General features: G+C 38.2%; 3 protein-coding genes across 3 annotated transcripts; all 3 read left to right on the top strand.

Moving 5' to 3' along the window:
- Positions 1–1,247: 1,247 nt before the first annotated feature.
- LOC136247814 (uncharacterized) lies at positions 1,248–3,229 on the top strand. The gene is made up of 6 exons (XM_066039637.1): positions 1,248–1,380; positions 1,443–1,618; positions 1,889–2,014; positions 2,425–2,634; positions 2,688–2,766; positions 2,931–3,229. The coding sequence occupies exons 1-6, from the start codon at positions 1,248–1,250 to the stop codon at positions 3,227–3,229; spliced, it is 1,023 nt and encodes a 340-aa protein (XP_065895709.1).
- A 5,773-nt stretch (positions 3,230–9,002) lies between these two features.
- LOC136247813 (uncharacterized) lies at positions 9,003–11,047 on the top strand. The gene is made up of 6 exons (XM_066039636.1): positions 9,003–9,429; positions 9,486–9,659; positions 10,266–10,343; positions 10,403–10,816; positions 10,895–10,966; positions 11,016–11,047. Exons 1-6 carry the CDS (start codon positions 9,003–9,005, stop codon positions 11,045–11,047), a joined length of 1,197 nt encoding a protein of 398 aa, XP_065895708.1.
- A 152-nt stretch (positions 11,048–11,199) lies between these two features.
- Positions 11,200–12,458, top strand: LOC136243255 (uncharacterized). The gene is made up of 8 exons (XM_066034782.1): positions 11,200–11,238; positions 11,313–11,399; positions 11,457–11,525; positions 11,574–11,671; positions 11,812–11,932; positions 11,984–12,083; positions 12,141–12,199; positions 12,253–12,458. The coding sequence occupies exons 1-8, from the start codon at positions 11,218–11,220 to the stop codon at positions 12,400–12,402; spliced, it is 705 nt and encodes a 234-aa protein (XP_065890854.1). The 5' UTR covers positions 11,200–11,217; the 3' UTR covers positions 12,403–12,458.
- The last annotated feature ends 3,183 nt before the right edge of the window (positions 12,459–15,641 follow it).

Below are 15,641 nucleotides of genomic sequence, written 5' to 3'. Positions count from 1 at the left end.
GAACATGTGGGGGACACCCCGAAAGGTGTACTGGGAACATCCTTTTTAACAGTGTGGGTCATAAACAACATTATAACTAGATAAAATTACTTCATTGCATGGGGCAATTAAGTAATATGTAGCATCACCGATAGCAACTGCTGAGCAACATTACCTCAAGGAGCCATCCAAGCAGGAAGTGAAGTGGCTATCCAGTCAACAATCGAACATGCTCCTAGCAACCACTCACCCATGTGGCCTTTGCCACACATGCATAGGGCCGGGGCTGATCCAGGGAGTGGATGGGGTGGCTAGGCACCCACCTTGCTTGGCCTGTGAATTGCATAGGCATGCCTTTACTTCCTGCCAAAAAATAATAAAATACTGTGGCTATGCATTTACATACTAGTTTCATACCATTGACAGCATGTAGAGGAGAAGTGAGTCTATATAGCATAGGCAGTTGGTAGTAAGAATAGTTAAACAAATCCTAGACTTTAAAGATTTTCTTCTATAGTTTTAATCTCAGGGAATTGGGAAGAATGCCCTTTTATTCCTAGCAGGGCATGCTTTGCAGTATGCTAGCCTACAGTGTACTAAGAGTACACTGTGACTCATCATGTGTTTATCTAGACTGTAAGTCGTACTCCAGCCATGGATATGGTCAGTAGCTATCACCACCCTCATTATCTGATACATTGATCATGCTCGAGTCCTACTAAAACTCACTTTCATTTTGTCCATGTATATATTATGCATAGAAGAAGAAACCATCATTAATAATTGTTGAGAAAACACGAATGACTGATTACAAACAAATTATATTATATTGTGTACAAGAGAATGTGTCCTCGGACAACATGCGACCACATGTCTGACCAACAGTGGACAACAGTGGGCATGGCAAGGAAAAAAATTAAATTACAAAACTAAAGTTACAGGTTATATTATATACAGAATTAAAAGCAGTCTGGGTTGATTATATATTTTATGTAGATTCTACACTTCTATTCTCTCAGCTTGAACTTGGACCAGCCACCTCCCTTCATAATATTATGAACTCTTGATAATATATATTTCTGTATCAGTGCCTGATACATGCTCTCTCTATAATTTTAACATCTCTCTTTTGATCTTTGCTGCTCGCTTTACTGAGCTTATTTGCCGCCACAAGTGCTGATGCATGCAATCCTATAGTGTTTGCTAGCAGTATAGTTTATGACCTGAGAGTATCACCTGAGAGTATCGAGTCCCGCTTGAATGCCGTGATGGATGATAAAATTTCCGTGGAAAGGGTTCGGAGAGAATTTAACGAGTTCCTAGCTAGCCAGGCCGCGAAACGTTCTAATTCTTTGTTTAACCGTGAGAAATTCGATTTAATCAAGGCCACCTTGCTTGAAGGTAGCTAAGCAACTGTGTAGTATAGGCTGTAGTTCAATGTTCCTCTTTCGTTCGTACATTAGACCACTCTGGTCATGGAGCTGAAGATGGCTCGGAAGATGGTGGTGATTCCAAGGACGATTACGAAATTAAACCAAGATTTAGGCAGTACGTCAAGGAGAAGCAGTTTGAACTGAAAGATTTTCCGCAGATTGGATTAAATAATGCTGTGATCGTTCCTACAAAGAGCAAGAGCATGGTGAGTTTAACGCGGCTGCGCGCTCCTTCAACACCGCGCATGTCGGTGGCATTAACTATGGAGTATACATGGGTACTTGACAGTCTGTCTCAATATTATACCCTGTTGCAATTGGAGAAATAAGTTTTTAACGCAAAATATATCAGACCCTTTCAATGTGTGAGTGGCTAAATCTTTTAAATATATATTATGTAGCTGCCTATAAAATTTGGAGATATATAGCTAATATAGCTATTTTCACATGTATGGATGTTTCATTAATATATATAGGTTCCGGCCAATTCTCTGTTTGAAGGCTATAGAAGAGTAGTAACAACAGATGATATATTTGATATCATCCAGTCTGTTCATGAGAAAGGCACGGCACACTCGGGTGTTAGGAAGACTTATTCAGTGGTATGCATAATAGTATAATATAATTATGTGAGTGTTATTAATAAATCAGCTAGCATTAATGCATTAACTATGTACACTCCCTAGCTGCTATTGTCATTATTGCATTATTAAAAATGCATATTTTCACTGTATGTGTAAGCGGCATAAGCACTGCCACACAATAATTTTCATTCTTTCGCCTGAAGATTTCGTCAAACTACGAAGGGATAACACGAACTTGTGTAGAGGAATATTGCAGACTGTGCCCTCACTTGCTCTTGTAAGAAGCCTCAATTAACAAAAGCTCCTTTGAAACCCATCATTTCAAAGAGATTCCATGTTCGTGGACAGGTAAATAATATTGCTTTTATATTCCATTTATGCAGGAATAACATAATAAGTGTATTATATATATATACTTCATATTGTAGATTGATTTGATTGACATGTCAAGCATTCCAGACAGCAACAACAGATGGATTGGTCATTACAAAGATCACTTTAACAAGTTTTCCATTCTATGGGCACAATCTAGGAAGTGTGCTGCAGAAACTGTTTTGTGCTTGCAACGATATGTTTTCGCATACCTTGGGGTACCTAAGATACTCCAATCTGATCATGGTCGAGAATTCAACAATGAGGTTGGAAAGACAACTGTCTAGGTGCATGCTGTATTTTATGCATTCCTTTATAGCTTTTTGAGACGATTGTTCATGAGTGGAGACAAGAGACAATTTTAATTCGAGGTAGACCAAGCACCCCCAATCAAATGGGTGTGTTGAAAAAGCTAACGGAGTGGTGAAACACATGCTCACTTCACTCATGGCTGACATGAAGACAACAGAATGGGTTCAGTTTCTTCCCAGAGTTCAATGTAAGTTTTATTTAAAACAGGTGCTATTGATGCCAATTATTGTATATAATTTTGTTTTTCCAGTTACAATCAATAAGCAACCACATGCGACCATTAAAACATCACCATACCAAGTGGTGTTTGGTCTAGATCCATCTTCTGAACCCGTGAAAGGAATGTGTTTGGCAGAAGAAGAGACCATTATTATGGATCCTCCCACAGAAACTGATGATTTGACAGAGCTAGGTAACACAGATTCTTACTCTGATCCGGTGACCAAGGCTACGCAACCTGAAGTGGCCAAGGCCAGAACCTGTGTTGGTGACACAGAGTTCAGACAGCAGACACCTATCATTCCAGCAGGTATAAGGGGAATGATTTAAAATTGCCATTGCAGCTGCTTTGTTTGTTATTAATGCAGAAAATGAAGACAGGCACCATGAAGTTAGACATAGTGTTCCACCGATAATCGGATCGGTATCGTATCGGAGCCGATATTGAGTTTTTAATATAAAAAACAACAACAAAAAAACGTGTTATTGCAAGTTGGTTGTGTTATTTTTGCTCTCTCTCATCCTTCTAATTCTCTCGATTCCCTTCATCTATCCTCTCGACCTTCGTGTCAAACTCGGCCATAATGCCGAAGAAACGTGACAGATCGACTGGTATTTCCACTCCACCAACCAAGAAAACTAAAGAAGGGGTCACTCAGGCGGGAAACCGAGTCGTGTATTTCTTGTGACCAATCGATTGAAGATAACGGTTTGCTATGTGAATTTTGCTACCATTGGGAACACAGTCGATGTGCTGGCATCTCTGACGAAGCGTAGGACATCCTGAGCGACTCGTCGCCCAATATAATGTTCTTCTGTACCACTTGTCGACCGAAAGTCACTGGAGCTCTAAAATTTTTTAACGAAATGCAAGACAAACAAAATACTTTGGAAGCTAAAATTGCCAAGATTGAAGACGACCTTCGTAAACAAACTTCGTTTGTGAAGAGGCTAGAAAATGTTGAAGCTAAGGTGGCTTCTGGTACCGAACGGTCCAACCAAGTCCTCAAGCCAAGCCAACCAATTGCACCAACCAAAAATGCTGCTGCCAACCTTGCTGCAACCTTTAAAAATAATAATCAACTATCTATCCCTAAACCTGCTTCATCACTTGACAAGAAATTCAATGTTGTTGTTTATGGCCTAAAGGAATCACCAGCAAACACTAGTAAGCACGACCGGACGAAGCATGACCTTGACTGTTTGATGAAAGTTTTCTCCGACCTCAAGCTATCTATTACACCTGAATCAATGAAGGACTTCCACAGACTTGGAAATATGATCAAAGCAATACTCGCCCCCGCCCCATTCTTGTCAAATTCCTGAGAGCCTTTGAAGCTACCCTTGTTCTATCATGTAAAAGTTCTTTGTCATCTGGTATAGCAATCAAACCTGATATGTCAGCTGAGGAGCGTAAAATCGAAAGTATCCTACTAAAAGAGAGACGAAGCCTCATTGATAGTGGCACCGAGAGCAAGCACATCAAAATTCGTGGGAATGGTCTGTACATCAATCATAAGCTCTATGCAGCAGTACAAAACTCTCAACTCTGCTTACTATCTGCAAGCCTCCAACCTGTGACCAATGTTTCAAACACTGCCACATCCAATGTACCAAATGCTTCCACCAACTCCTCAATCTCCACTCCATCCCCTATGGAAGAGTCAAATTGACTAGACTTCAGTGCCTGTTTGTGGAACGCATGTAGTCTAGTAAACAAGTTAACTAATCTGTCAAGCTTTGTCCTCTCGCATGATTTTCAAATTATTGCAATCACCGAAACCTGGTTGTCAAATTTTATCTACGACAATGAAATTTTACCCCCTTCCTTCTCAATCTACCGTCATGATCGTAAAACCAGAGGTGGAGGTATACTGATAGCAATTAAACAGACGATCCCCAGTAGAATTATTAGCATCCCTGATGAAGTTGAAGCCCTTACTGTCCAGCTAATGTTGTATGAACCTATTAACCTGTATCTTATTTATAACCCACCTAACTGCTCTGAAGTATACAAGCAGGATCTCTTGTCCTATTTAGAGACTACAATGCAATCCTTAGTAAAGACCTATATACTTGGTGACTTCAACTCCCCAGACATTGATTGGGCCACTCTGTCTAGTAACTGCAATTTTTCTTCAAGCTTATGTGATCTTTCATTCCAATATGATTTCTCTCAAGTTATTGACAGTCCAACCCATATTCATGGCAATACCCTTGACTTAATCTTCACTAATTCACCCGATTCAGTCACAGACATTGTTATATCTAATGATCTAAATCCGGTAACAAAGTCTGACCATTACTTAATCAGCTTCAAATTCCAGCTATCAACTACCCAGCACAGTATCACCTCTGAACCAATCTACATTTTTGACTACAATAAGGGAGACTACGATGGCCTGACTAACTTTCTGTGCAATATTGATTTTTCTAGTTGTTTCCAGTCTAACAATGTTGAATTTATCTGGTTATATATAAAATCCTCCTTATGCGACGCCATGGCAAAATTTATTCCAAAGATCAAGCTCAATTCTACTCATCAGCCCAAATATTTCACTCCAGCAATCAGACATCAGATTAACTGTATCAGGTCTCTTAAACGAAGACTTTGCAGATCTCCCTCCTCCAGTATCAGGAATCGTTTACACACTGCTGAACAGTCACTGTCTGATGAAATCCATAAAGCCAGGTCAGAGTTTGAAAGAAAGCTAATAATTAACTTTGCACCAAATAATAACTCCATGGTCTACAAATATATAAGAAGTGTCAAAAAATCCAGCTCTATACCATCCTCTGTCCTTTACAACGGTGCTCCTGCCACTGACAGTGCTGACAAAGCCACTCTTTTTAATGAATATTTCTTCTCTGTGTTTACCTCCTCAGACTTCGTACTCCCACCCTACCCTGACAAAATTTACCCATCTGTCAGATGTCATTTAGTATCAATCCAAATATCTGAACAGGAAGTATATGAAGCACTCGTCTCACTCCATACTGACAAGGCCACTGGTATTGATGGTATTAGCCCAAGGATTCTCAAACAATATGCTAACATTCTTGCTAAGCCATTGCACCATTTGTTTACAATCAGTTTAAATAGTTGCTCCATACCTTATGAATGGCGCATACACACGATTGTTCCTGTACATAAATCTGGTGACAAGACTCAAGTTACTAACTATCATCCAATTTCTCTACTCTGTATAACATCTAAGGTATTAGAACAACTAGTTTACAACAAAACCATTTCTTACATTTCAAGTTTTCTCTCACCTCAGCAGTTTGGCTTCTTAAAAAATCGATCAACAGTGCAACAGTTGCTTCTCATGTTGAACACCATACATAGTACTAATGACCAAACTGATGTAGTCTATCTTGACTTCAAAAAGGCTTTTGACAGTGTCCCCCACAAGGAACTGTTATTCAAACTTCGATCACTTGGAATTTCTGGCAAGCTTTGGTCATGGTTTGAATCATACCTACTTAATCGTTATCAGTGTGTGAAGATTAACAACTCTTTGTCTCACCTTCTCCCAGTTCTATCCAGAATCCCACAGGGAAGTATACTTGGCCCACTTCTATTTCTCATATATGTTAATGATATTCCGGACATCATTAAATTTTGTCTATTGTTTCTATTTGCAGACGACACCAAATGCATAAAAACTATCTCCTCACCACTAGATTCACTTAAACTTCAAGAAGACTTAAATAATTTAAACTTTTGGAGTACCCACTGGAATCTTCTATTCGGTCTATCAAAAATCTTTCTGCTATCTTTTAAAAGGAAATCTCCAACATCTTACAATATCGGCGCCTCCCAGATTTCTTGTGTTGATACAAACAAAGATCTAAGAATTATGTTATCAAGCGACCTGTCTTGGGATGCTCACTATAACCACATTATCTCCAAATCCTATCAGGTACTTGGACTTCTAAGAAGATCTTTCTCCCTACAAAATTATGTCCAAGCCAAATCTCGACTATATACCTCTCTTGTTAGATCCCAGTTTTTCTACTGCTCGGTCATCTGGAAACCCCACCTAATTAAGCACATTCAGCAACTCGAACGTGTTCAGAGGCGTGCAACTAAATACATTCTAAATGATTACTCTACTGACTACAAGTCTCGTCTTATTAATCTCCATATGCTACCCCTGATGTACATTCTTGATGTAAATGATGTGATGTTCTTTCTTAAAAATCTCCACAACCCCCACAATGGATTTGACATCAATAATTTCATTAAATTTGCAACTGGTCACACGCGTCTAGCTTCTGGAAACAAGCTACTCCAAACAAGATCACCTGACAATTCCACTAGTAACTTTTATTTTAACCGGCTTCCTCGCATCTGGAATGCCCTTCCCGTTATCAACTACCAGGACAACCCACTCAAGATAAAGGCCAAACTTTTAGATTATCTGTGGAATCATTTCACTGCCAATTTCACCTCCAACAGCACCTGCTCTTTTTCATTTCTATGTCCATGCTCAAAGTGTTCAAAGATCCCTCACCAACCTAACTTCAACTCCCTTTAACTGTTAATTTCCCCCCCCTTTTAAGTAATCTTAGACTAGTACGTAAACTTTGTAGCTAATCACTCTACAATTTAGCTTCCGGCCACTGACACAGGATGTCAGTGGACCATCAGTGTGCTGCCATATGTCCCAATTCTCTATCATAGAGTAACTAACCTAAAATCGGACGAGCTCCAAAATCGGACGTAATTACTCGAGCTACAACAGAAATTTTTGAACAACTCATATGTCTTTAGATAGTTCAAGGCTGTGGGACTTTGGGCACCAAGTATCAGCTTTCTCGACTTCTTTGTCTGGTGGCAGCAGCCCTGCAAAGTCATTTCCGATTAATACGTATAATCGGAAAAAACAGTCGATTCACGGACACTCACCGTCTACATATCAGACTTGCATTCAATCAACAGTTTTCTACCTTAAGTAGTAGAGTAACTCATCTACTTTCTAAATATCCCTGGTTTATTAAATCAAATCCTTTTAATCACGAATTACAAATCAAATAAAATGAGACGTCACTGGAGTAATAATCGCACTATGAATTTAAGTATACGGAAGTAAACGGTGTTTGTAAAAGTATACGGTGAACATTTCCCGTATACGTATCTCAAACAACGTATAATTAATCAAGTTTCCGTATATTTAAATTTATGGTGCGATTATTACTCCAGTGACGTCTCATTTTATTTGATTTGTAATTCGTGATTAAAAGGATTTGATTTAATAAACCAGGGATATTTAGAAAGTAGATGAGTTACTCTACTACTTTAAGGTAGAAAACTGTTGATTGAATGCAAGTCTGATATGTAGACGGTGAGTGTCCGTGAATCGACTGTTTTTTCCGATTATACTTATTAATCGGAAATGACTTTGCAGGGCTGCTGCCACCAGACAAAGAAGCCGAGAAAGCTGATACTTGGTGCCCAAAGTCCCACAGCCTTGAACTATCTAAAGACATATGAGTTGTTCAAAAATTCCTGTTGTAGCTCGAGTAATTGCGTCCGATTTTGGAGCCCGTCCGATATTAGGTGAGTTCCTCTACCAACATCTGCAACTTGTATGTATGTAGGTATATGTACACTGTAAAGTTAATTATTATTATTATTATTATTATTATTATTATTATTATTATATCGATCGGTATCGGTTACTAGGTACTCCGATACCGATCAATGACTACTCGCGCCAATCGTCATCACCATAACTATCATCATAAATGCTATGCTAGCAAAACGTGAGGTACAACAAACTGGAAATAGTGTTGAGCATTATTCTAGCATAAAAGGTGCTGGAATTGCTTTGTTAAACATTGAGCAACTGCTACTTACTATGTTTGCATGAAAAAGATCGAAATACTCTAATAGAACAGTCACTGCACAATAAATATTCTAATAGTGCAGTCACACATAGCTAACTTGAGAAGCGTGCAAAGTGTATGGCAATTATCGGTATCGGTGAGAATTTACTGCTAGGTATCGGTATCGGATCGGTAGGTATTTTTCTGTATCGGTGGAACCCTAGTTAGACAGTTTGCAAAGAAAAACATTGCAAATTCAGCTGCTAAAATGAAGAAACTTTATGATAACAGCAAAAGAATCAAGGCTGTAAAATTTAAAATTGGGGATGGTGTGACTGTAAGGATTCCACGACATGACAGAGGTGTAGGTGATTTGAGAAGAATACCAGGAGTTGTGGTTGCAAAACAACATGGATCTTACAAAATAAGAACCGAGTATGGACTTTTGAAAGGAAGATGTCGAACTGACCAGCTTCAGAAGTGCTTTCATGCAACAGTACAAACCACTGGGTGGGAAGATGATCCCACAATAGCACTGCGATCGGCTGCAAAAAAATTCAATCGAAGGAAAACTGATGATTCACACTGCAATTGCAAATCTGTTTGTGTAAATGGCAAATGTGTATGTTTCAAAAGCAAAGTAAAATGCACAACATATTGCCACAAAGGGACAAGATGCAAGAATTCAGTCATCGGTATGAATAGTAGTTATTTTTGTGTAGTATAATATAATTATATTCCACTTTGACAGCAGATGATTCTAGCATTGATGATAGTTGCCTATTGAACACTGAGACCGGTGAACAAGCTAATGAGAATTGTACAGGAAACACCTCAGTGAAGACAAAAACTGGCAGTGATAGCTTTCCAGTGAAGAGGGAACACGTTGACCTAGAGCCATCATACAGCAATGCTCGGGATGGATGTGAGCACATATGCATACAATAACTATCATGCCAGACATGATATTACAGCTACATATAGTTACAATAGAGCCTGTCTCTAAAAATAACTTTGTAATAAGGACAAAAAATATTAGCCCCATGAGTTCTGGTCCACATAAAAATTAATATGTGACCCAGTCTGACAAAATCAGTGTATATCCCGAAAATACACATGTTTACTGAATCTTGTCTATCTCCATCACTGTATTTGACCTAGAATAATTCTGTAAACTTCATTAAAATTATAAGCAATTTTTACATAAGTGGTTAAACGTTTATGTGGATGCTAGCTATAATCATGGACAAAGTAATGTAGCTTCAAGCATTTAAAAGTAGGTCAAATTTTGACAGGCTATAAGAGACTGATTTTGTCAGCCCAGATCACATATTGGTCAAACTCTTGGTTCCAAATGGTAGAGGGTACACTGCATGTACTATGTTGAAGTGAGATGCATTGAAACATCTGCATGGACATGCACACAAAATAACTTTAATGCTCCCCATACATAGCATATTTGTCATGGATATGTCTAAGTAAATGTACATGCACGGGTAGATCATCGGTATAAGATGAATTGGTACAACAGGTAGTTCTGGGGTCCAGGGAGTAGAAGAAGAAGAAGCCAGTAGTATGTCAGTAGAAGAAACCAGCCCTAAGCTTGAAGGTAAGAAATAAATTCAATCATGTAGGTGTGTGTTAATCTGCATGGATTATACATTTTAGGGGGTCATGAAATTTTCAGCAATGAAGATATTCCACCAGGGAACAGCTTTCAGTTTGACAAAATCGTGAAACTTAGCAAGAAGATGAAAACTATTATACAGAACCATCCATCGTTTTTGTTTAAGCCATGTGGGCCTGCCCATGAATACATATCTAACAGTCTCAAAACCAACTTACCAGCTGCATTTCTGCACAGCTATGTTGTGGATAACTATGAAGACCAGAAATGTTTGAAGGATCTTTGCTATGCTCACAAGGAACCAGTTCCAATCACAGTTGTGCAAAAGTTTACCAACAAAATGTATGATTTGAAGGATGATGTAGAGACAAACAAACAAACAGCCGACTTATTGAATCAAGAAGAGCCTACAATGGCTAATGTACTTATTGACTATTTCCACTTGCACAAATCCCGTAAGGATATTTTGTAGGCTGTAACTACTTTTCTCTATCTACACTTTTCATTCATTCATTTTCATCTTTATTTTGCAGGAGGGGTAGTTCATCAGTATTGTCCTAATTCATCAGATGAAGAAGTTGATGAAAATGATTATCAAACCGAAGGTTTTGTGCCCGGTATATCATCTGTCTGCATAATATTGCTATCATGCAGGCCGATTAATGAGAATCAGTAACAAAACCTAGATGCTTTTTGAAGCGAAGTTTGGTAGTTACAAAGTTTACGACGAGAGAATTCTGTCACTGATCGACACCAGTGGATGGGTTACTGATGAAGTACGTGCTTGTAAACTTTATGCAAGCAAGCATATATGTATATATGTTGTATATAGTTGATAGCATCTTATCTACTATACATGATCCGTGCCAACAAAAAGGTTAGAGATAATACATAGAAAAGTCTAGTGCATATGAATGTATGCATTATGTGCATGCTCACTTCCAAACACAGGAAGAAGAAATATTTATCATGGACGTGTCTGCAGTGAATGACATTTGTAATGGGACGTATATCCTTAAGAAGAAAGTTTTAAGCAATGTATGAATTGGTACTTTACGAGGACTTACAGACACCTGTATACATGTATTTCTGCAGGTTGATTTGTCTCATTACAATGCCCTCATTGGACCTTACTGCTACCAGAAGATGCACTGGATATTGGTGGTCAGACATATTTGTACATTTATATCTTTATAGCTACTATTTCTTTAGATCGTCGAACCAAAGAATGGAAAGGTTCTCTACATTGACCCAAAGAAGTATGAAGAAAGAGATCATAGACTAATACAAAGGATAAGAAAAAACTGGAAGTTAGTACAGTTAATATTTTGCACACATAGTTAGTTAAGTATGTATACACATTAATTTGCATATCAACAGGAACACATTCTTTGAACTCCCTGGCTATTTGCATATAATCCCTGGCTATTTGCATATAATTCTCTTGCAGCGCTTACAGCACCTATCAATATTGTGGTGGATATTGGCCAAAGAAGTATGTATGGGAAGTCGTTACGCCTCCACACAGTATACAGGAAGACAATTTGTCTTGTGGAGTTTATGTTATGAAGGTATGGCCTTAAGTATATTCTGCAACACAACATAAAGAATTTCTAAAATAGTTTGCTGAACAATATTTAAGACATTTACCAATGAACATCCATGCTGGAACAGTTCACGATTTAAGAATAGAGATGGCAAAAGAAATACTTAACAATTCAGGTAAACAAGCAGTTGTAAGGTACTTATGAGTGTTGTTAGCAATCTATTTGTTTGCAGAACCCATAGAAGAGCATTGCAGGACCTGCTCATTCACTGCTACTAAAGCACAGGATTGGGTAAGTGTTGTTTGCTCTTTGCTTCATTGACTATCAGCTGAATATATACGTAGATTGGCTGTGGAACATGTGAATCGTGGTACCACCTGAATTGTGTCAACAGGCACATTAGCATTAAGTTGAATCCAGAGGATATACCTATAGTTAACTTTATTGGACCATGCTGTTCTACTGGTGCAACCTATGTAATTGACTTTATGTAATCATGGTTAAATATTAATGTATGGCATATTATAATTTATAAAATTGTGTTTGGCCCCCAGCGAACATGCATGGTGTAGAGCTAGCACTGCTACTGCTTAGTGCAGAATAGATATTATGATTATGTGATCCTATGTCAGAAAATCAGTCGATTTTTAGTAGTTTTATATACCGTTAAGTGGATGTGTAAACTTCAGTCTCACTTACGCTTGCATTAACTAGTTGAAACGAATCTCTTGGACTGAACTCTGTGTTAGTGCATGGGTATTATGTTAGCTGTGCTGTTTGCTTTTGTTTGTAAAGCTTTACAGTGACCAGCTGCACTGAAGGTCTGACAGCACTATTATGTTATAAGTATGTAGTCTTAGTCCATGTCTAATTTATATGCATTAATTTATGACCTGGCTTGTTATAGCTAATAATAATTATATTGATTCATGGAATCGCAGCTTTCAATCGATTTTAATGATTTACCCGGTACTGCATGTTGTGCTGTGCATGTAGCTATTTATACTAACTTACCATAGTTCTGCTTACACAATAATTCACATTAATTTCTACCCAGCATGCATTTGACCACTGGTATATGTCCAGTCACATAATAGAATAGCTAGATATTTATGGTGTGCTATATAAATAATTTGCTATTTATCTATTATACTGGACAGGCAGACTGACATGCCCATCGCTACTCCATTAAGAACAATTAGTAATGATAGATTATAGAATTAATACTCAAATTGAGTTTGTACATTGCAAATAAATAAATAAGTAAATATTTTACTGGACAGGCAGAATGATGCCTGATTTGTTCAAGGGACTCGTGACTAGCTAGCCCAAAAGGTTGCTAGACTACTCAAGAAGTTCATCTGATTTAATCAACATATGCATGCTCCACATGATTTGAATGGTGAAGGCCAGATATATGATACATGCAGCACATAGCAGCTTATAGCATGGAGAAGAAACGTGCGCGAAGTAGAGTTGAGGCTGGTATTATGGGACAGGGGGTAATATGGGTCACATGGCTTAAAACAAGTGTAGTGGGTTAAATCCTGCAGATTCAGGAGTAAAGAGATAGTACCTATTCAGATCATCACAAATAGTGATTATAAGTCAACCACACTACTAATTAGGGAATAATATAGCTCCTAAAATTTGCTATTATCATATGGAGTACTGTCAATGATTGTCTTTGTACCACTCACTATGCAGTAAAGAGTACGAAGATGTGAAGTGCATGTACTAAGTCAACTAATCTACTTTGACTGTCTACAGTGTCCCTGCTACCTCTTACATATGAAATTTACCATAATCAAACACGAAATAGTCAACTTGCAAGCACAGCGTCTCATAATACCCCCATATGTCTCATAATATGCACACCTACAGTGTTCCAAAAAATGATTAAACAGACCACCAAATGTTATGAAATTTTTTGAAATTTTAGGATAATATAGTTTATGGTCATACCTTTCCCTATTATAGTATTGTGAAATACCAGGGTTACAGTTTAAGGTAATAGCAATGCTTTGAAGTTAAGTGTCTCATAACTACCACCACTACTCTACTATGAGGCAAACAAATAGCTAGCTAGCTAGCTACAAATAAGCGCGACAGCAGTGTGCTAGCTATGTAATTTCTACATAGTATATGCCAGTAGGTAGTACAACCAAAACAAAGGTATATTTAATGAAACTGAACTGCAAAAGCTACGTATTTGTAAACCCAGTTGAATCTATGCAAGCAACGCTAAGCGCCTCAGAATTAAATTATATCGTCCCGTACGCGTACGGGGCCCTATACGCGTACGGGATGCCCATACGCGTACGGGATATCCCATACGCGTACGGGTTGTCCCATACGCGTACGGGTTGTCCCATACGCGTATGGGACAAAATACGCGTACGGGATGCAACATATGCAAGGAAATTTTGACGTCAAAAAAATTTGACGAATTCAGACTTCAGCAGATTTGACGAATAAAATGTTAACGAAAAAGAAGAAATTTTAGGTAAAACCTGTACTTTTAAGGGCGCTTATCAACATTTGACGAATTTAAATTTGACGAATTAAACCGATTCGTCAAATTCGTCAAATTTTTTTGACATCAAAATTTCCTTTCTTACGGTAGTTTGGTAACGAATATCTTTTGATGTGAATGCTACAATTCATTGTAGTACAGACGTTTAATAAAGTTAGATGGGAAGAAGACAGATGTTTCAAAACGCTCTTGAATCAGACCATTGACACTGGAGCTCACAGTTGCGCTATATAAATGGTTGCAGTCACTGAGCGTGAATACATGGAGGTAGAATATTGTTGTGCCTATTTGAAAGAAACATTGTGTGTGTCCAATACTATAATATAACCCTATAGCCGGGAGTTTCCTTGGGTGTCCACTGAATGCAGCTGCTTCAGCTCGACCATAATATCAAGAGTATGTATTCAGTGCTGATATTATGAACTCAAGATACACCCTTAGCAGGCCTCACTTGGTGTTGGTGTTTGAACTAACTATCCCTGCCAATACCCAACAACATCTTTCGACTACTAGTGCTCAGAAGGATGATTGGTATAGCTGTTTGCAATATTACCTTCACCTTTCTGGCTTATATATTCATTACATTTCCATCAAGATTGGCTGTTTAGGCCATTCTATGCCAAACACAATCACCCAAGTGGCCAATGTTTGTAAAGTGACAGAGAAGACAATAAGATCCCTGTTTGAGCAGGCTGCTCTCATTGCTGTCTCTTGCTCATACAATACTCTTAATTCTAGAGCCTCTCCGGCTGGGATCTATTGGTTTGCCTAAACTAAACTTTTCTGCATACTATAATTATTATTGTTGTATTACTGTAAGTCTTGCTAGGGCTCCTGTACAGTCCACCCAGTGCATGGTACTCCTGATCCTGTACTTGTGTAGTATATTGTCTTGACAAAACAAGACATCTCTCTCCATATTATAACCTACTAAGATAGTGAACAGATAGTTTCATTACACAGTTGCATGAATTTAACGCATAAAGCTAACTACACAAATACAGTAATTGTCAACTTCTTGTGCTTGCACTCCATACAGCATTGTTCATTCTTCTCTAATCATAACAGTAGAAAATATCTGCAAAAGGAAAGGTAGATTACATGTACCATTATAATGTGATGCATTGTTAGCGCTTGGTTTTTAGATGGTCAAACATCAACTTGTTGATGTTCAACTGTAGATTCCATGTACAAGAT

Source organism: Dysidea avara, chromosome 2 (assembly GCF_963678975.1).
Source record: "Dysidea avara chromosome 2, odDysAvar1.4, whole genome shotgun sequence".
Taxonomy (NCBI): domain Eukaryota; kingdom Metazoa; phylum Porifera; class Demospongiae; order Dictyoceratida; family Dysideidae; genus Dysidea; species Dysidea avara.
The sequence above is the reverse complement of the archived record's forward strand: the minus strand, read 5'-3'. Positions and strand labels throughout refer to the sequence as shown.